A 21,552-nucleotide genomic window follows, 5' to 3' on the forward strand; every position below is an offset into this window, starting at 1 on the left:
CTTTCGCTCCTCATTGTTACCGCTGTTGTTGTTGTTGTTTTTGTTGATTTCTTTTTTTCGCCCACCCATTCAAAACGTTCTGGAGATGCTGTTGTCCTCCGGACTTGAAAATCAATCGATAGTTAATCGAAAATCGTTATTAATGAAAAGTTTACTTCCCCTTTCCGAACCTCACACACACACACACACACACACACATTGCATGCTCCCTTCACCCCGCGGCAATTGAGCGCTCATTGAGCCATGGCAAAATGCTTGATAAAGTGCAGAGAGCAATAAAAAAAATAAGTAAAAATTGAGAAAATCGAGCCAAGAGAGACAGACATGAAGAGTGAACGAGGAAGAGTGAAAAAGAGAATGTAAAGAGAACGCCACATTTAAGTAGCAAAGTTTTTTCTTTTTTTATTTTTTGTAATTTCATTTGAGTGTGAAAAGTTGCACGCACATGAACCAAAAAAAGTACCAAAAGAAGCAACAGCAGGCAGGCAACCAGAAGAAAGGAGAGTCTCTGGAAAAAAAAACGTATTCTTTGGGTTTTTTTTTCTTGTTGCATATTTTCCAGCGCATAAATATTTTATGCATCCCAACGACAACAACAACAACAATGACGAGGACGACAACAAAGGCAGTCAAAACATACAATGGCCAAAACCAAGAGAAGAACTTTTACTGTCTGTTTGCACCTACAACAAAGTTTCGAGGGGAGACCAATTTATAATATCTTTGCCATTGTCAACAGTGCTGCAAATATTTCTGATTGACACACACACACACACACACACACAACACAAAAGCGCTAAAGGAGTTCCTCATCTTTAGTTCAATAAATGGTGGAGCGACAAAAGTTTAATGGCAGTTTAAGTAGTTTGACAGCCAAACGAAATAACGAAAAGAAAAAAACCTGGAAAAGAGCCTGCAAATTGCTGATGCATCTTTTGGCCAAACGATTTTGTACTAAACTTGCAGTTCTACATTATAAGGGCCATTATAAGGGCATAAAATGTATGCGTGTATATGTGGTGGGCCTTTATTTTTAGTTTCTTTTTTTTTAAATCGAAAATCTTTATAGTTGGCTCACGCAGGCTTATTTTTATTTTTATGATTTTCTTTTACTTTATTCCATGATAAACTTGTTTCGCCTGTTAACGTTTTTGCAAATATGTTAAGAATAATTCGTTTTACATTAAAGAAAAATGGCAACGACTTGCAGATACCTTGGAAAATGATCATCAAATTTTCAAGATCATTTTGTTAAGTTCTGAAGTCTATTTCGCCCTAAGAGTCTTTCCCGAAAATGAGTGATCGTTGTTGTTGTTAGAGCAGGGCGCCGGGCAATATGCATAGTTTAAGGTCTTAAAAAACTGTTAGCAAGCATTAGGAGAATCGAAATTGTCGCCGAGAAGAGCAGTATAGCAGAAGATTTAGCTATATGCTTGCAGGGTATAGAAAACGCTTTACGTTGCATACTTTCAGGCGGGGGCTGATTTATTGCAACAACAAAGTTTATCATGCATATTTTATGCGTGTAAATGTTGCCGTCATAAAATGCTCTTTAAGACACACACACAGACACACACACAGACACACACATGGCCTCCCGGTTTGGTGAACCTTAACCTCAACCTCAACTTGAGGACTCTCACGCATGTGCGTGTACATGTGTACATGAGTGTGTGTGTGTGTGTGTGTGTGGTCATGAAGGAGGAAATCGTTTTTTATGCGTACGAGTTGTAATGGCGGCCAATAAAGCAACCATTCAATGCCAGCAAATTGGCATTTTATTAGCGAAAAAGAAGGCAAAAAAAAAAGAAAGACAAGCAAAAATAAATAAACCCTCGAAGCTTTCTCTAATTTGAGCTGAGACCCCCTCTTCCGAACCCCTCACATTGGGCGCCATTTTGTATGTGAGAGCGCGGGATGTCATAATAAAAATGAGTGTTGAAAACTTTTAACAAACGACAAAATACAGCAAAAGCAGCCGCAGCAGAGTCACCTCGATCGATACCAAAAAAAAAAAGGGAAAAAAAAAGAAAAAGGATGCTGAGGCTACGTTTTGAGGTCGTCGTCGTCATCGTCATCGCCAACTTCGTTCCCGTTGTCCTCGTCGTCCTCGTCTTCGTCGTCGACGACATCATCTCGCATCTAAGGCATAACTCAAAGTTTACTCAAGTTACTTGCGCCAACGACAAGACAGAAAACTTTGTACTTTACATCATTAAAAAGTTTTTTTTTCCTTTCTATCTCTCTCTCTCTCTCTCTCTCTCTGTCGTTTTGGGTTTTTTTTTCCTTTATTTTTCTTTTGCCGCTGTCCCGGTTTCTTTTACACTGCTTTTAGAGACAACTTTTCTGTCTATAGACTGGGTTAAGCACTGACTCTGACTCTGACTTGGGAATCTGACTCTGCAGCAGCTTAGCAATTGACAGTTGGCCATCAATCCGTGAGAGAATGGAAGGACACCACGAGCAACAAAAAAAAAAACAAAAAAAGGAAGATGAAGTAGTGAAAAAGTGCGCCAAGAGAATTGCTTAATTTGTGCGTTTTGTGGCAATTAGAAAGTGGAAGAGAAAGAACAAAGTGAGAGATAAGGGCAGAGACACAGAGAGAAACGAAGAACGAGTTAAAGCTCGAGCAAGTTAAATAGAATTCCAACGGTAGTTTAAACTGATCAAGCATTTGAGCTGAGAATCCCGGCTTATCATAACTGGCAATTACTAGATTTCACCTCTCTCTCTCTCCCTCTCTAGGTTTGTGTGTGTGTGTCTTGTCTATGCATTCCTTATTCATTGTGCTGCATTGTGTGTAAGCTTCTTCCTTTTGCCACTGTTGTCGACTGTGCCTTAATTTAACGCTACACGCACAGGCGGCATCCCCTGCCACCCCTTCTCCTAACACTAGTTACCGCCACGCTCTTACTAAATCGTCACTAATACACCGCCTTGTGTGCAACGTTGCGTGTCTTGCCACATAATTCATAGACAGACAGACAGCCTGCAAGAGACTGCTGAGCGAAATGGACTATTCTTTCTAACAAAATTGCAACGAAAAAAAAAAAAAACCATAAACGGAATGTTAATAATTGCCATCCAACGCAACAACACTTTAACACTCCCAAGTGTCCATGTGTGTGAATGTATGTGTGTGTGTGTGTGAGTGTGTGTGTGGCCAGTTTTATGCAAATCTTCTGCATTTTGAGGAGTGACAATGGACACAACGAACAGCCGCTAGTCAGCTCCTCCTACTCGTCGTCATCATTGCTCGTCGTGGCATGCAGTCGGCTTTTTAGTTTTTCATTTCTTTTTTATGCCTCTTTTCTTTTTTTGTTCAAACACATATATATATATATAAACGAACATACATATATATATATATATGTGCATTTCCTTTTAGTGTGCAAGTTTGTGCAACTATTTTCCATGCGCATGGGCACAAAAAGGCAACCACCAGCCATTCCCTACTGCATTGCCGCCGCCGTCGTCACTGCCGCCACCAACCTCATCCCCGTCACTCTGCCACGCTGCACACAATCAGCCACCAGACCATCTCTCAGCCTGGCTAACAGACAACCAACCAGAGCGTAGAAGGCGTCAAGCAAACTGGAGCATTGCAAACTATTTATTTGTGCTAGTTGTGTTAACTCTTTTGGGGGATGTGGTGTATATGATGCAAGGGGATGAGAATCGAGAAATTTGAATGGACTTGGATGGTTATGAAGGCGTTTAGAGGGAGTTGAAGAACAAGAAGAAGAAGAAGAACTATTCTATTATGCACCACTCGTTTATTACAAGATTTTCACGCTCAGCGCCTAAAAGTATGCAATAGTTGCATTTAGCTTATGTTGTTTATCTTCACCCAAAAAGAAAAGAAAAGAAAAATCATTTTGTTATTGGCCTGCTTTTCTCTCTAATGACTCTTCAAGAAGAAAATTGCATTTCATTTGCATTTTTAGATCAAATAAAACACATAAAAAAATATCAGAAGAATAAGTTGGAAATCTTAATAGAGAATTACGGAGCGAGCTTGAAGTTTGAAGAACTAGGATTTAATGATATTCATTTCGATTGCACTATCAGTGAATTTTTAGATCAAATAAAACACATAAAAAAACATCAGAAGAATAAGTTAGCAATCTTAATAGATAATTTCGGAGTGAGCTTGAAATTTGAAGAAATAGGATTTAATGATATTCATTTCGATTGCACTATCAGTGAATTATAATTAAGAAATCATATTAAAAATTCAGTTTAGGCTTCGCATAGTTTATTTTGTGGCCTGTTAAGCTATTAGTGACAAGGTCTTTTCTATTTAATCATAAGATTTAACTTATTAGCTTAGATTTCTCTTCTTTAATTTCTATGAAATATTTCTGCGAGTCTTTTTTTCTGTCTCTCTCTCTCTCTCTCTCTGTGATATATGTATATATACATTGGCTAATCTGTAAGTCTTGGCTAAACTACTATCAACTATTTGTTCCACTGTTGGTTGTAGATGCATTCTACACTGGGATTTGGCCATTCACTTCATCTCTCTCTCTCTCTCTTTCTCTCTCTCGATGGGTCTTTTTGCACTATGCTACTGGTGGTTTCTGTCTGCTGCTCCTTCTGTCTGATGATATAAATGATGCATATGCATCTCAATCTACATCTACATCTGTGTGCATAAGATACATGCCATCATGTATTTTTTATATCCCTTACGAACATCGTCTTTATGCTTTGACAAAATGTATGGCATTTGCATATCCCTCCGACCCTGCCGCTTGCTTTGTCCAAAAACCATCAGCAATCCTCAACAAATCTACCCTCTCCACCCTCCACCACCCCCTCTAGTTTACCGTGCTATGTTGTCCGAACCCCTTCCACTAGATTTTTTTTGCCTGAAAAATGCAGGCAAAAGCCAACGAACTGTAACTGGACGTCGTTTTCATCAATATCAATGGGCGAGAGTTTAGTTTCTTTTCATTCTTTTCTTTCCTTGTTTTGTTTTGTTTTGTTTCTTCACCCCACGCCCACCCCCTTCCTAAACCTCCACCTCTTGCTCCTCATCACATTTTGGGCCTGGACCACGAACTGAGCGTTGAGAGTTGCAACATATGCGAACGTTCTCCAGTCAGCATCAACGGCAGCAGCAACAGTAGCATATGTTGCACCATACGAGATGGAGAAAGATTGGGGGGCGAACTACTACTGGCCAGGGCCCGGTAGTGGGGCGGAGGGCAATGGGAGGGGAGAGCGCATCTAGTGTGGACAGCAGCGCTTTTGCAATACAACGCATCATTTTTATTGTTTGTCGGCTGCTTCAGCAACAGCAACAACAACAACTGACGTCTATTGAAAATAGAAAGCAAAATGCTGAAAGGCAGTATCCAACATATATGTATATATATATACATATATATTTTCAGGGTTGGCAAAGGAAGGGAATCCGTTTCGTGCTTTTGTATTTTTGCACCCAAAAATAGAAAAATGCAACAAAACATTGCAACTAAAATGCGCATTGAAGTGGCAGCAGCGACGGCGACGGCGGTGGCAGCATCGTCTAATGTAGCTGAAGTTGTTGCAACTACATTGCCAGAGACTCTGAATAGTCTATCCCCACCATGACCCCCTCTTCCTAGTCCACCATAGTTGTAGTAGGGGGAAGAGAAGGTTTTGCATTTCTGAGTTATTTTGTTCCAAAGTTTTTGGTTACATTTTGTACGACTATTGCCAGCCCCCCAACCATCTATTCTATTCTTTTCTTTTTTTCTTTGTTGATAACAATAAGATATGCACTTTGAAGAAATTTTATAACATAAAATGAACTTGGCATATGCAATTTTTGCATATGGAAAATATGTTGCAAGTATCGTGTTAAGACGAGGGGAAAAGGGGTCATTGGTAGGGGAAAAAGTCAAAAGTTTGCGAAATATTCGAGTTGATTAGGTTAGGATTTATTTGAAAAGCTGGAAATTTGAGAATAAATAGAGTGAGATGTAAAGTGAGTGGGACAGAGACAATAGAAAGGTCATTTGAAACTAAAAATAAAAGCAACGATCAATGCTTTATGCATATAAGATATAGATACTTATGTTGGATTTATTAGTTTGATGAAAAGTTTATGTCCAGCTGAAATCTTTAGTTTACAATCAATAAAAGATTATAACTATTTTAGGTCTCCCTCTCTCTCTCTCTTGTTGTTAAGCATTTCATCAATTTCAGCTGAATCATAGTTTTTCTTTTCTTTGCTAGCAAACATGTTGATATTCCCTCTCCAATTAAAGTTAACAAATCTTGTTAACTATATATGTATGCATGTGAATTAGCTATGCCTAATATCATAACTTGAATTTAGTGTATATCTAAGTACATTAATATCGGCTACGCATTCCGCATGCCTTGCACGTGTCCGCTTCAATTTGTAGAGGGGTAACAAACTCTCTTTCCCCTACACGGGGGCGACACACTTCCCGCTAACGACACTATCAACAAGAGCAACCAACTTATTGTACACTTCACTACCTAATAAGTCTCAATTAAATGTACATAAAGCATAACACCTTGTAACATTTGCATGTTTCAGAAACAACAGCAACGGCAACGCCAACAAAAAAGAAACAAGTTACTGAAAAACTTTCAGCACGCAAACCTTTAAAGAGTCATATAGAAGGAATCCACATAAAACTAGAACTAGGTAACAATGGGAAGGAATTGAGGGGCAAAGAGCTGTGGAGATGAGGGAAAATATTGGCGCCAGACATAAAACACCTGCGCAACTCACACTTTTGTGCTGTCATTTTGTCATTACTTCAGTTCTGACATTGTCAATGACATTGGGGCGTCTTGTTGTCTCCCACTCCTGTGTGTTTCTGCATTTCAATTAAATGTTTGTTCGGTTTGACTTGCAAACCCTCTGAATTTTGTGGAATAACATTGCATGCGTGCGTTTCAAGTGCTTTTCTGGCCTGCTTCCTGTCGTAAATAAAAATGAAATGAAATTCGCTTGTGCCAACCCTCAACCTGCCCACCTACACCACCACCGACAACAACTCCCCAAACTCCTAATATAATATACCTCTGTGGCTGCTCTCAACCACCTTAATGAATACGACATTATTTTTTATGAGCTGTCAAACACTATTTTCCATACACACACACACACACACACACCATACAATACCAAAAATTGTTCCTCAAGGGCCGTTACAAGTTTCCTTTTGCCATTTTTATTTATCACCCGGCAAAGGAGAGAAAATGAAAGAGAGAGAGAGAGAGCGCACAGAAGTGTGTGCGTTATATATGTAGGTGTGTGTGTGTGTGTGTGTGTGTGTGTGTGTGTGTGTGCGTATTGTTATTATTTATATTATTTTTGATAAATGTTTTTGGGAAATTTGTATTTTATTGGTTGTTTATCGACAATTAGCGGTTTGTTTGTTCAGTTTTTGTGCCTTTGCATAATGTAAACATTTTTGTTACTTCTTTGGCTCCTTAAATTCCGTTCTTTTTTTGTGTTGTGTTGTTGTTGTTGTTGTTGTTGATTTATTGGGCAAAAAGAAAAACAATAAATATAGATAAGTATCGGACTAATAACGGAGAATATAAACGGAAATTGGAAATGTGCGTGAAGGAAGGAAGGATGTTTCAAGTCAGGGGGGTGGCAGAAAAGAAAGCTAATCAAAAGTCACCACAACAACAACAACAAAGTGGACAGTAAGCTGTCAGCCTGTCATCTATCTATCTATATACACATATTAACGATAAAAGTTAGTCATACTTTTTCTCCTTTTCATCGACATGCAATCAAAAGGGGGATACCTACAATGAAAATGAGCATATAAACATATGCTAACAATTACATGAAGCCCTAGAAAGAAGAGAAGAGCTAGGGCAAGGAGATAAGATTTCACTACTTCAAGGGTTATATTAAGGTCGTTACAGGTCGTAGGCCTTATCAATTGATCGATGATTAGTAAGCAATTTATGATCAACTTTGCTGAAATGTCAAAAAGAATTGAAGAATTTAAAAACTAGAATCTACTTTAACAACTCCAAACAATAGTGCAATTTTTTGAATATTCTTCATGCTCATAATGCGCTTAAGATATTTGCTTTTGATTTTTGGGCATTGTATTAAACCCTAAACGTATGTATATAAAACTTTTGTGTATGCACACCCCAGAAAGAAAATGTTATGAATTCGAAAATCCTATTGGGGTCGATTGCAGCGTCAAGATTTTGTTGTGCCACATAAATAAGCCACAAATTTATTTATTGTTCCGCCGCCGAATGCCAAAAAGCAATAATAACGTGCAAAAAAGAAACAAAAAAAAAAATAGCAGAAAATCAAGAGAAAAGGCCACTTTATGCGGTTTTGCACTTTGGCAAAGCTATTAAAAATTATGCTAGGCAACAACGAGAAGAATACGAATACGAAGAAGAGTATATGGTATATAGAAGAGCCTATATACCCTATCGATGTATGTATTCATATGTATATATACCACCCACAATATTGATGCATGCAAAGAGAGAAAGAAAGATAGAGAAAGAGAGATAGCAAGTCAGAGATAGAGCAAGACAGAGAGAGAGAGAGAGAGAGAGAGAGAGAGAGAGTGAGAGGAAGAGAGAGTAAAGGAGGGCTGCACAGGCCGAGCATCTGGAAAATTTGTACACATGACGCACGAGTTTTTCATTCCTTTTCTGTTTCTTTTGTTTACATTTCGTGCAGCTATTTTTGAAGCCAATAAACAAAACAGAACAAAAATCGTCTAAGTCAAAAGGCAAATCCGTAACAATTGAAACGAAACACAACAAAAAAGAAAAAAAAAAAGGTCATAAAATATATAACAGATATATGTATGTATATATTATATATATCTAAATAGAGAGCGATATATACAATCAAGTTAATGAGCTGTACATTGGCTTTTGAAGTTTCAAATGATCGAATTGTGCCCAAACCAAACCAACAAACGAATAAACCAAATGAATGTTTTAAAAACGAACCAAAAAAAAAAAAAAGGAAATCGATCGATAGGCAAATGGAAGACCCACAATTAAGGCAGGCAGCCATAGATAAAAACCCAGAGAGTGCCCTAGGTGAGTGCGATGAGAAGTGTGTATAGATGGAGAAGGGGGAGCGGAGGGTTAGTGGTAGAGAGGGTGACGGGTGGGGGTGATACGCTCGAGGGTGTGCGTTAATCACGCAAGTAATTTTAATGCCGCTTCGTTCAGTTCAGTTCAGTTCAGCTCAGTTTGGCCTGTTGCGATAAGTTTTCCACTCGCTTGGGGGTGAGTTTTCACCCCCCCGCTCACCCAAAAACCAACAAAAAACCCTGCCACCCTCTCTGTCTGTCTCTTTCTCCTGCTGTCGTTCTCCTTATGCGTTGCTTTTCTAAACACAAAGCATAATCAGCGCTAAACATACCAAGCACAACAAAAGAATGAAAAAAAAAAAGAAACCGAAAGAAAAGTTCTGCCACAAAATGTGACGGAAGGCGGGGGTGGTTCTAGTTGTTGCCTCGGTCCTTCCCCTCAGTCCCCCCCACCGACCACCACCAATCATTTCTGTCGCCTGCCTGCTCGGGCTGTTAACAAAGCTATAAAAATGTCACCTCTAATATAACAAGGCGCAAGCAAGTCGCGTGGCCAGAGATTAAATATCTCAAATGATATAGTAAAAGCATAAACATACATACACAACTATATGGAAGAGTCTACATTCTAATAAGCTACAAAAAAAAAAAGGAAATTACTTAGTTAAAAAACAATTCCTAGTTTCTCTATGCCTTGAGCCTTTTCATCTTAATTTGTTATATGTATATACATATATATTTTTAGGCTGTATATACATTCACGATCAACATGCGGTCCTCCAATTATAGCACAAACAAATTATGCATCAGTTTAAACAAATCTCTTTCTGTTTATAAATGCAACAAGCGAGCAATTCCCTTTTCCAAATAGAAGAGAAACCCGAATTTCAAATATTTGTAAATTGTCTCATCTACAAATCTTTTTTGTGGCCTCTCTTCAAATTCGAATTTTTTCTCAGTTGTATCTCACAAATAAAAGAATGCACTTTGAAATGAAAATCCAATTTAATATGTAATCTGATTGGTTCTGATAAGATTTGAAACCATCTAACGTGTTTCTTTTGTTGCCAATAAGAATAGGGAACATTTTACAACCCTTAAGATTCTTTATAGATATAATGTAATATTAAGAATACCAAAACCGAAATTAAAAATTGGTTTGGCATTGAGAGAGCGAGAATTGAAAAGTAGTTCTAGCCCAAATAGATTATATTTCTTTTACGTAATTTCTTTAACTACTTAATTCTAGTCTTTTTGGTTTGCTGTTGATAATTTTCCAGTAATTTTCAATCAATCACGGGTTTTCTCTCTCTCTCTCTTGATATTTTCTTTTGTTTCTTTTTTTTTTTACAACATTTTCTGCTTTCTGCTATTGTACATACTAGAATATTTATGTTTATTAGGCAACAAGCAATTTGCCGACTTAAGCAATTACCAAGCCAAAAGCAAAACCAGAACCAAGACCCATGAGCAAGACCAGAACCCTCACACACACAGAGAGGGAAAGAGGCGTTGGGGGCTTTTCAATATTTATGCGGCTTGACTTGCCACTAATAATATGTAAATGCTTAACTTGCCGGTGATGGTTAGGAGGGTGAGAGGGGGTGATGGGCTTTTGGGCCAACAACAAACAAAACACCAAAAGCACCAACAGTCACAACAATATCAACAATACCAAACCGAGGAGAGTATAGAATGTAGCAGCGGAACAGGCGTCGACCACAACCAGTTATTATTATTTGTTGCATATGGCAAAGGCGGTTTTCTGCTTGCTTTCATTTTCTCCTTTCTTTTCTTTTTTTCTGTGTGTGTGTGTTGTTGTTTCTTCCTGTTTTGTTTTCTCAAGTAATTTGCAAAGGCGCAAGACGGGCGGGGCATGTAATTTAATAGCACGACTTTGAGACAGACTGTGTGACAGGAGCAGCCAAGCTGTTGACGTGCTGCAATTCAGGTGGGACAGGTAAGGCAAACTGGCTGAGCTGCCTGCCACAAGATGATGGGGCACAAGAAGGCAAAGGCAATGGCAAAGGCAACGGCAACGGCTAAAAGGGTGGCGCGCGGCATGTCAAAAGGCAAATTATGCCAAAGGCTGACAACAGACTTGGACATGCCGCTGCTGTTTTCGAGCGGGACACAGATCGGAGAGTGGGTGGTATTTGTAGGAGAAGGCTTTAGAATGGGAGCTTTGAGGAAGGGGAAACATGAAAGATTATTGGTTTCAAGGGTAAAATTATGAAATGAAGTGGAAAATTAAGTGGGCATGATTGTCTCAGGCAGTAGATTGAAGGAATGATACACCAAGGAGTAGGTAAATTGACAGGCGGGCCACAAGGCGGCACAAGGACAGAAGGCAGAGGGCGCAAGGACATGGAATTTCGCTTCAAACGGCAAGGCACTTTTGCTTATGTTCATATAATTAAAGCATTTGGAAGTAAAAGCTTGTCTAATTTCAATAAAAACAAATGTTAAGCAATCCAAAAGAAAAGGGGAAACTGAGGACCTTCCATACATAAAATAAATTTATACATTTTCATTCCCCCATTGGAGATTATTACAAATAAGTGTATCACTCTATAAGGTGATGCTGGTTTATTGTTAGTAGTCTCTTAATTCTTCCTAAATCTATGTAGAATGGAATATACAAAGACTGAAAACTGTTTTACATCTTATTCTAATCAGAATCGTATAAAAAGTATTTCTGTCGCAATTTTCCATAAATTTAAGGTTTATATACATAGATTTTTTATAAGGATATAGGTACACGGACTGAAATGAGAGACTGTCATTTCCGGCATAAACATTTTTAAGGCTTAGTTATTATCTAAAAATCGATATACACTTTTTCCTCTTTGATTCTGAATTTTATCTAAGATAGTAGAGATCGTTTTAAGTTTTGAAACAACATGATTTATATTTGATATTAAGAAAAATATCAATTAAATGTAATGAGATAGCAAAATAAAAAAAGACTTATACATATGAGAACAGTCAGTATATGACTTTTTATGTTTTATCTTATTGTTTCAACTTTTATCTAATTGTCCTTTCACTAACTGACAACAAAAGAAGCAACACACACATAAAAAAGAAACTTCCTTTTAAACGAAAAATAGAAAACTTATTGCACAAAAACGAAGAAGTAGAAGAAGGGCGGAAGGGAAGGGAGGGAAGATGGGAGGCACAAAAAAAAGAAGAAGAAGTAACAGAACCAAAAACCCTGTCTATCTTTTGTGTCTTTTATACTGCTCTTCCATGTTGAGTCATGTTGAGGATAGAAAACTGTGTCAACGACTTTGCTCCACTTAACCATTTAACGAGCAACTTAGCGAACACGTAATGTGCCAGCAGTAACAACAACAACAGCAGCAACAACAGCATACAGGAACAAAAAAAGGATGCAAGCAAGCAAAAAAACAACAACAACAACAACAGAATAGAGGGCAAAGAGAGAGAAATTGAGAAGGAAACAAAGAAAATGTAGAAAAATTCAAAACAAGTGGTACAAAAATATTGAACAACAATGGAAGAGACAACATACAGAGAATAAGCGAAAGAGAGAGAAAAGAAGGAGAGGGAATGAAGAGTAAAGAAGAACGCATGTGTCATCATTAGAATAAGCTGAATGCGAGAGAGACCATACCATACCATCATACCACCACCGGCTCAAGGATAACGCATTGAGCACCACAAAGGACACGCCGGCGACGCATCACGCACTAACCAAGCCAACAGCAGCGGCAACCCTCCTTCTCCCCTGTCCCCACTACTCTCCACAAACCATCCAAGCACCCATCCACCTTCCGCAACAGCCAAACGCCCCGCATCATCCCAATGGCAGTGCCAATCCAACTAGACAGCAACCACCATAAAAGTGAAATACACAATGAAATTTACGCAATATCCCAGCGACGTTGTAACAGACTTTGCTGCGTTGGCGTTGTAATAAAATAAAATAAAATAAAAGAAAAAAGAGAAAATAAAACTAAAAAAAAAAAAACAAACGAGGGTGACAAGCAGACAACAATAACAACAGTAGCAGCAACAGCAACAACTACGACTCGCTGCTGATAAAGCAGTCAGCTGAAAGTGAAATAGCAAAATAGAATATGGAAAGGGAGGGGAAGGAGTGTTTTAGGGGGGGGCAGGCGAAATAACAACAAGAAAAAAACGTGAAAAAAGAGCGTAAGTAGTGCCTCAACGGGGCACACACAATAGTTACACCCGCACACACACACAGCATCAGCAGGACGACAGAGAGAGAGAGAGAGAGAGAGAATGTAAATCCGATTAGAGTTGAAGTCGTCTTCAGAGCATTTCTTTTGTAACTTTAAGAAGAAGCCAACTTCAATTGACATACCATTGAAACATATGGAAAAAAGATGCCATAAAATAAGTATCTTAAAGATACAATGTTGAAAAGATATAGATATCTGAAAGGGACAACAGTCGAAGAATTAGCTTGTCATTGATATTAGTCACTTAGAAACAGAAACCAAAACACAAATTTGGCCAACAAATTGTAAAATGGAAAAATCGAAATAGAAATGAATACGGCCAAAGCTTTTCTACAAAAATTTGTCAATTCCCATAGCAAACAATTAAGGTAAAAGTATTCTTAGAGCAAATTAATTTCAAACTGTTTCTCATTTTTCTTTCATTGCCTGCCGTTTCTGTTCACATTTAATATGCATTTTTACGCTAATTAGTTGGAGCTATTAGTTCGTGAAGTTAATTAATTGTCGTGCTATTGCCATTTGACGGCATTAAGTCATTTTATTTGTCAGAATTACCATTTAAAATGATTTTTGCGAGTTGCTAGTAAGAATGCCACTAAATTTATTCTTCATTTGACGTTTATGATTCTGAAGCGCCATTTGAATATATTTTTTTGAAACAGATATATAAATGGACATTAATGGTGAATAAGTAAAATACATTAATTGATTCTTTAAATTCTTTAAATGCAAAAATATAATAGAAATGAAAGTAAGACTTCAATTCTTAAAGTGTGTTAAATTGATATTGACTAAATGAGAAGGCAAGTTGGGTTTTTCAGGTGACATAAAACCTAATATAGAAATTTGTGTAGAATGATTCAGATGATTGAATTTGGTTTAATTGATTTAAAGTATTCAAATTTTGTAGGTATAAGCTAAAATATTTTGATTGTAAATTTTGATGGTTAAATTTTAGAGCTTAAAGTTTCCAATTTTATCTACAAAAATGTTTTAGAGTTCTTAAAATTAAATTTTAGTTTACTTCATTAGAAACTTTAGAAGTATTTTCTGCACAGTTTATCGAGATAAATTGAATATGGTCGCAAGCAAAAACCTTTTACTCTTAATTTAGTAATAAAAACAAAAAAAAAAAACGAGGCCATACATAATTTATGACAGACAACTAAAAGTTCATTTCATTTGAATTTGAATAAAACATTTTCATCTCGTATAATTGAAAACTTTTTTGAAACAAAAAAAACATAGCATACTTTTTGAGTTCTAACGTTTTTAGCTTTAATGACATTAACACATGACACACAAGGACACAAATTGCTTTAAGCCAAACTAATGACAATGCACTAAGCAAAGCACCAACAGCTGTTGGCCCATTGCAAAAAAGAGAAAAAGCGAAAAAAGAAACCAAGGAAAAATTCTGCGGTGCGTTAATGGCCAAGAGAAACAAGTCACATTGACCTACCTACACACGCACACAAAAGCAGCGACAGGAGACAAGCAAAAAGACACGACGCTGATTTTTATTTTCATTTTCATTTTGAAGAGAAAATTTACACACACACACACACACGGACAGACACACGCAGAGTGAGAGAAAAAGCCTGAAGCCCCAAATGATTAATTGTCAAAATATGTTGGTAAGCCAAAAAAGCAACAAAAAGTGCGTCACTCTATCTCGCTCTTTCGCTTTTTTTGGTTGTGCGTGTGTGTATGTGTGAGTGAAAAACCCTGACAATGTATGCATATGTATTTGTATTAAGTTGTCATTACGTGACTACAGACAACAAGATTTATTATCTGTCTGTGTCGAGGGTTTTTTTCGGTTATTTTGCTTCCACTCCCTTTCGTCCTACCTCCCTCGCTCTCTTTGCTTTTCTTTGCAGTTTCTGATATCAAAATTCCTTTGCCTGCGACCCGCTGACCCCCGACCCACAACCACCGACCCCATCTACATAATATCAGTGTATTTATATATATATATATAATTTTGTTTTTTTTTTTTTTTTGTATGTTGTGTATGTGTTTTTGTACATGTATTGTATGTATATACTCACAGTAACTTGTTGAGCAAACTCAACCTTCGGCTGGCCGACCAATTCAATAATATGAACCATATGGAACGATTTACTCTTGGACGTTGCCTTTGCGAAAAGTGAAAATGATCGAACAAAATGATTTTCCCACTTATTTCTTCTTCCGCTCTTTAATGATTATTGTTCGGCAACAAATTACTTGTGAATTTATTCTTTTTGTGAATAATTTGATGAATAATATATAGATAATATATATATTTTTGAGTTTTTTTGCTTTTTTTGCTCTTGTTATTGTATTAGTTAGTTGGTTGTTATTGTTGTTGTTGTTTAGCACACGTTTGCTTTCCTTTTGCTTCGTTATATTTTGGTTTTTTTTTTTTTGATTTTGGGGATTTCTTTTTGCACTTTTTTTCTCCCTCTCTATCTCTTTCTCTCTTTTCTATTTTTCGTTTAGATAATTCGCTGTTCTTTTTTGTGTTTTTTTGTTTATTGATTTACTTTTCCAATGTATTTAGACTTTCTGTCTGTGTGGTTGTTGTTGTATTTTTTTTTTACTTTCTGGTTGGTTGGTTGATTATATGTATGTATGTGTAAGTATATCTATATATATATATATATTTAGGTGTATATATATATATATATGTATCTTATCTGTATTTTCCAGTATTTAAACACACACTCGTGTTTCTAAACATAAAAAATTACACAGAAAAAAAAACAAACAAAATATATTTTAGATATATATATATGTACATATAAATATATAATTTGATAGTATATATATTTATATATATATATATATATATATAGATAAATTTTTGTAAGCATGGCTAATTTCAAATTCAAATTTGACTTTTGCCTTGTACAGTTGAGTTGCTTGAAATTTTCATTTTCAAATTTTGATTCGTCATTTATTCGATTCGATTCAGTTCAATTTCAATTACATTTTTTCTTCTCTTTTTTTTATGTATTTTGAGATAAACTCATTGTTTAATTGCCTGGAAATTGCCTAGTTAGTTGTTTATGATGAAGAACCGAAACAAAATACACGATAAATGTTTGCCACGTGTGTGTGTGTGTGTAGCATAATTTATTCTAGGTGTTGATACTGTTAATGGCAAAGAGCAAAGGTGGAAAAATTTGGCAAGTGTTTTGAAAGCCAAAAGTTTTTATTATCAATGCCATTTTTTTGCCAGAAAGTGTGGCAAATTGTTTTTAGAATTTTCAACTAGTCTGCAATTCTAAAAGTTTTAGTTAAAAATACTAAACTAATATCAAGTAAGTGACTTGCATCTGTGCAATATTCTTTAATAGTACATTTAATTATAAACTTTAAGAGATAACATATATTTGTAGTTTTCAGAAACCTTCTATGTAATAGGCACTTTAAAAATATGTCCTTAAAATTTGCCTTTGAATTGAGAAGTTTACAAACATAAATGTAAAGACTTCAAAACATCATAACATATGATTTTTTCAGCAGTTTTTACACATTTTAGTAAAATAAACTACAAAAAGATTTGATTTTCAAACAAGACAATTATGAATAAAATACAAAAATTTGAATTGTTCAAGAATTTTATAAGATAATTGATGAATTCTAAATGAATGCGTGGAAATTTTGGAATTTGGAAAATTCAATATTCTCAAGTGATTTCTAAGGCATTGAAATATTTGCTAATGAAACAAGAATTGTGAAAACTAATTTAATAAAATGCTTTATGGAATGTTTAAGTTTTCACAAATTGCCCAATAGGAATATTAAATTTAAGTAAATTTATAGCCAATGATTTGAACATTTCTAAATTTAGTCTCACAAGCAGCAAACAAATCGAAAATAATAACTAAACACTTAATGTTAATTTCCCCAAAAATTTCACTTTCTCGAGGCACTTGAAGTCGTCGAATTTCTATTATTAACAAAATTTTGTTGATTTCTTGTTCGCTCTCTAGAACGAAATAATAATAAATTTACAATATTTGGCAGAGAATCTTTTGATCTTTGTGAAACTTTTGCTCTTTGAAGTTATTCGTTAAGATATTTGAAAACGATTTGCATTTCCAATAAGTCACAATAAAAAACAAAAATGATACAAAAACTAAGTCACTATTTTAATTTTATTTGAAACTAACTTTATTCAATTAGTTTACTAAATCATGTAACTTTGATTCAACGCTTAATTAAAGTAAGCATGGGTTTTAAAGTTGCTCAACTGAAGTAAATTGTTGGCCAAATGCCGCTCTCTAGCAGCAATTAGCACATTTTGATTTTGATGAAAGTTGAGAACGAAACGGTAGAAAATCAGTAGATTTATATCTGGCTATATTTGTATTGAGAATCATTATTATTGTTGGCTAAAAATCATTAAGAGCAAAATGCATATTCAATTAACTCATTCTATTTTCTATTTATTGAGAGGAAATCAAAGCAAAAAGCAAACGCTAAAATATACATTTATATATATGTATAAATATATAGATATCTAGGTTTATATACTCTATGCTCTGGAGATGAATTTGAATGCTTCAAAATGAAATTATGGAATGCACACACACACACAAACAAATATATAGAAAACACACACAAAGCACACTCACATATGGAAAAATATTGAAATTCAGTTTGAATTTGGTTTGCTTTTTAATTGAAAATGTTTTCGTGTGCTGCGAGCGTGAAACAATTTTCCATGTTTGTTTATAAAAGGCACAAAAATTTAACACAAAAACAAAAAGATGAAAAAAAAAACGATACGTGTACTGTATTTTTTTGGGAGGCCAAAAAAAATAACAAAAAAAAAAAAAACAGAAACAATAAAAAAAATCGAAGGGAAAACAATCTGAGAGTTTTCCTCTTGTAGTTTTTACTTTTGTTTACAAAAAGTGTTTGAAATTATTTTTGGATACTTTTTCCATTTTGTTGATCATTATCAGAACGAGAAATGCTAACACACGAAAATCGAATCGAATTTGACTTGCATCAAATGCCTTAAGGAATTTTATCTTAGAATTCTAAAAAGGATATGGAAAAGTATATAAAGTATTTTTATATATTTTTGCCATATCGTAGCATCGTAATATATATATTTATATGTATGTATATAGATTCATTTTAAGTTGGGCCTTTGCTTACAAATTTGGTTGTAACAATAATAGATTTGAATTGAATTTATTTCTTTTTGGATTTTGTAAACTTGGTTTTGTATTTTGTTTTTCTTTTATTTTGGTTTTGATTAATTAAATTTTTCGGTTTTTGTTGTTGATATATTTAGTTTTTAATTTTTGTGTTTTTATTTTATATGTTTTTGTTTATTATAAGTGAATTTATTTGTAATATTTTTTAGGGTTTTTGGTTTTTTGGTTTGTTTATTATTATTTTATTAAATTTAATTTTTTTCTTATGTTTTTTTGTTTTTTGTTTTTTTTTTTGGGTTTGTTTGTTGGGTTTGTTTATATTAATTATTTTATGTTTTGGTAATATATTTTTGTGTTGTGTCCACGACAGTCGAGGAGAACTATACGAAATATTCCGACTTAACTACACAAAACTCAATATCATACTGAAAAAGGACGGCGCTTACAATGGCGAGAAAAACCCAACAAGAAGACGGAAAACACGGAAAACGACGACCACGACTACAACACGACAACACGACGACACAAAGACAAACCCAACAGTCAGCCAGAAAATCCGAATGCCGTTAACGAACTTACAACTCACACACACACACACACGTAGAGTACAGGCATAGGCACACACACTCACACAGACACCCCCGTCGGACCGACCAATTCGAACTAACGAATGCAACAGCCGGCAACGAACGAGTAGTAGAGCAACGGTAAACAACTCACTGCTGGAGCGCCCAATGTATGTGTGTGTGTTGGTGTGTGTGTGGGTGGGTCGGTCGGTTGTTCGTTCGGTGCGATACGGTTCGAATCGGTTTTGGTTCGTTGCCGAGTTCGTGTTCGTTTCAACTTGATTCGAACTTGGTCCGAAGTCAAACCAAAATAAAGCCAAAAAAGAAATAAAAAAAAAAAACTGAAAAACAAAAAAAACACAGAATGAACAAAAAAAAAAAAAACACTCAAAAATCATGACAACATTCTCGACTTTGAGATACCCTTCCGATTAAAATGTTCACATTTCGAATTGGCTCCGGTTGAGACCAACCTCATTGGCAAATGAGTTCTGTGGCGCCATATTGCGTTCAATGTTGTTATCCTTGCGAGGCTTTTATTCAAAGACAAGTAATAACTTATTGGAAACGTTGATTTAAAGATTTCCATCAAAAGTTCTAAAGTTCTTTAATTTTTAACTGAACTAAATTATTATTTTAATTAAAGAACCATTTTTACCCATGCAATAATGTTGTCTATATGTTTGGAATTCCATCTGATCTGTGATATTAGCTATTTAAAGGAAACTCAATTTCTCTAAAAACGTATTTTTCATAGATCAAGAATAGATTTAAAGTAGTTTCAAAGATCTAAAGTATCTACTTTATCCATCTGGATTCTCCTAGATGTGAGCAAATTTTCTAAATGATAACGAATTGAATTGAATTGAATTGTGGTAAATGATAACTTTAACATTAACAATTACCTTCCAATTATGATTTATGGCATTCAATATTTATATATAGAGATATATAGCGATAACTGAATGCTTCAATCTTGCCAAGTACTTTTATGTTTTATACGAAATTATAGAGCAAAACAAAAACAACAACAACACAGGCAAAAATAATAATACAAAAAAAAAAGAAAGAAAACAGCAACAACAACAAGAAAACACGAAACGATACGAAAAACGACTCGACCGAATAGCGGCACATGGAACCAGGCTGGAAAATACAACAAGGCCTAAAGGGAAAATATACGAGCGAACCGAATGAAAGACACGAAAACCATGTGAGTCGTATGTTTGCCTCTGTGTATCAGTATACTCTGTGTGTCTATGTGTGTGTGTGTGTGTTGGAGGGACCCGAAGCACGCGCAACTTGTACACTTTGCTCTTCGGCCCCGGCTCCACCGTTCTCTCTCTCTTTCTCTCTCTCTCTCTGTCATATTGTAGGGGGAAAAGGCCTTTTCGCTGTGTGTGGGAAAGAGACGAGAGTTTAGTTTTTGTGCCTTAGCTATGTAAGGTGTTTTGTATAGTTGAGCGGAATGCATCTGAGTGGGAGAGTGCGAGAGCCAAAAACGCGCGTGGCTGCCGCTGCCCATGTGCCCGGCTCGGGCTTACACTGGCTGGCTGGCTGGCTGGCTGTATGGCTAGCTGGCTGTTAGCTGCTACTGCCTGCTGCTTCTTCTTCTTCTGCTTCAGCCTTCTTGCCTGCTGCCTGCTGCTGGTTGCTGGCAGATGATTCTACGTGAGCGTGGTGGATGGATAGATGGATGGATGGATGGATGTATGGTTGGATGGTTGGATGGTTGAGTTCGTTGGGTGGATGGATGGGTGTTTGTGTGTTGGTTGTATTTGGGTTGCGCGTTCGCTCGCTCGCTCGCTTTTCGCTCATCGAGGCTAGCGACGAGATATATTATGAATTTGTAGTAGAAGGGAGTGTTATGATTGAAGCTGCTGCTGCTGCTGCTACCGATGTTGATGCTGTGAACAACATTTCGCCCGAGCGGGTTGCAAAATGTGAAACATGTGCGTTTTCCTGTGAGAACAACGCTTTAGCCAACATAGTAGGCAACATCATTGAATTCCGCGCTCTGTTTTGACTGGAAACGCTCATCATCATCATCATTAACATTATCATAATGATTATTATTGTGGCATGATCTCTCTTCAATGGCAATTGCTTGTTGTTGTTATAAAAACATATGACTCAGAATATATTTAGATGTATAATTTCAGTTGTTTAGTTTTGATATTGTTGTTGTTATTGTTTTTGTTTTTGTGGCTGGAAAGTTTACACCAATAAGAGCAGCTAAGAGAGACCAAAAGGCCTTACCAAAGAGCGAATTGTATGAATGGAAGAGCAAATGAAAGGCAATGCACACCCACAACAAGGATGACGAGGATGAGATTGAAGATGACGACGACTACAACAACAACTACGACGACTTTGAGGATAAGAAAGCAAGACAGGAAGAAATTAATATGCGAAACGCAACAATTTTGCCAACTACTACAAGCTAAAAGCAAAAAAAAAAACAGAAAGGCAAAAACCATCACAAAAAAGTGCGTTGTCGTTGTCGTCGCTTAAA

At 36.0% G+C, this 21,552-nt stretch overlaps 1 protein-coding gene across 8 annotated transcripts in view; it reads right to left on the bottom strand.

The window, feature by feature from the left end:
• LOC6639194 (CUGBP Elav-like family member 4) overlaps nucleotides 1-15,592 on the bottom strand; it is a 165,611-nt gene extending 150,019 nt beyond the window's left edge. For 6 of the 8 annotated variants that reach the window (XM_015179075.3, XM_023178528.2, XM_023178526.2 and 3 more), the window contains exon 1: nucleotides 15,361-15,591. In XM_015179075.3, coding sequence (XP_015034561.1) covers nucleotides 15,361-15,420 — 60 coding nt within the window. In that variant the 5' untranslated portion in view covers nucleotides 15,421-15,591. Of the gene's footprint in view, nucleotides 1-15,360 lie in introns of all 8 variants that reach the window. The other 2 variants (XM_047012049.1, XM_015179074.3) reach the window with 2 other exon arrangements.
• Between the last annotated feature and the right edge of the window lie 5,960 nt (nucleotides 15,593-21,552).

Source organism: Drosophila willistoni (assembly GCF_018902025.1).
Source record: "Drosophila willistoni isolate 14030-0811.24 chromosome XR unlocalized genomic scaffold, UCI_dwil_1.1 Seg144, whole genome shotgun sequence".
NCBI lineage: Eukaryota > Metazoa > Arthropoda > Insecta > Diptera > Drosophilidae > Drosophila > Drosophila willistoni.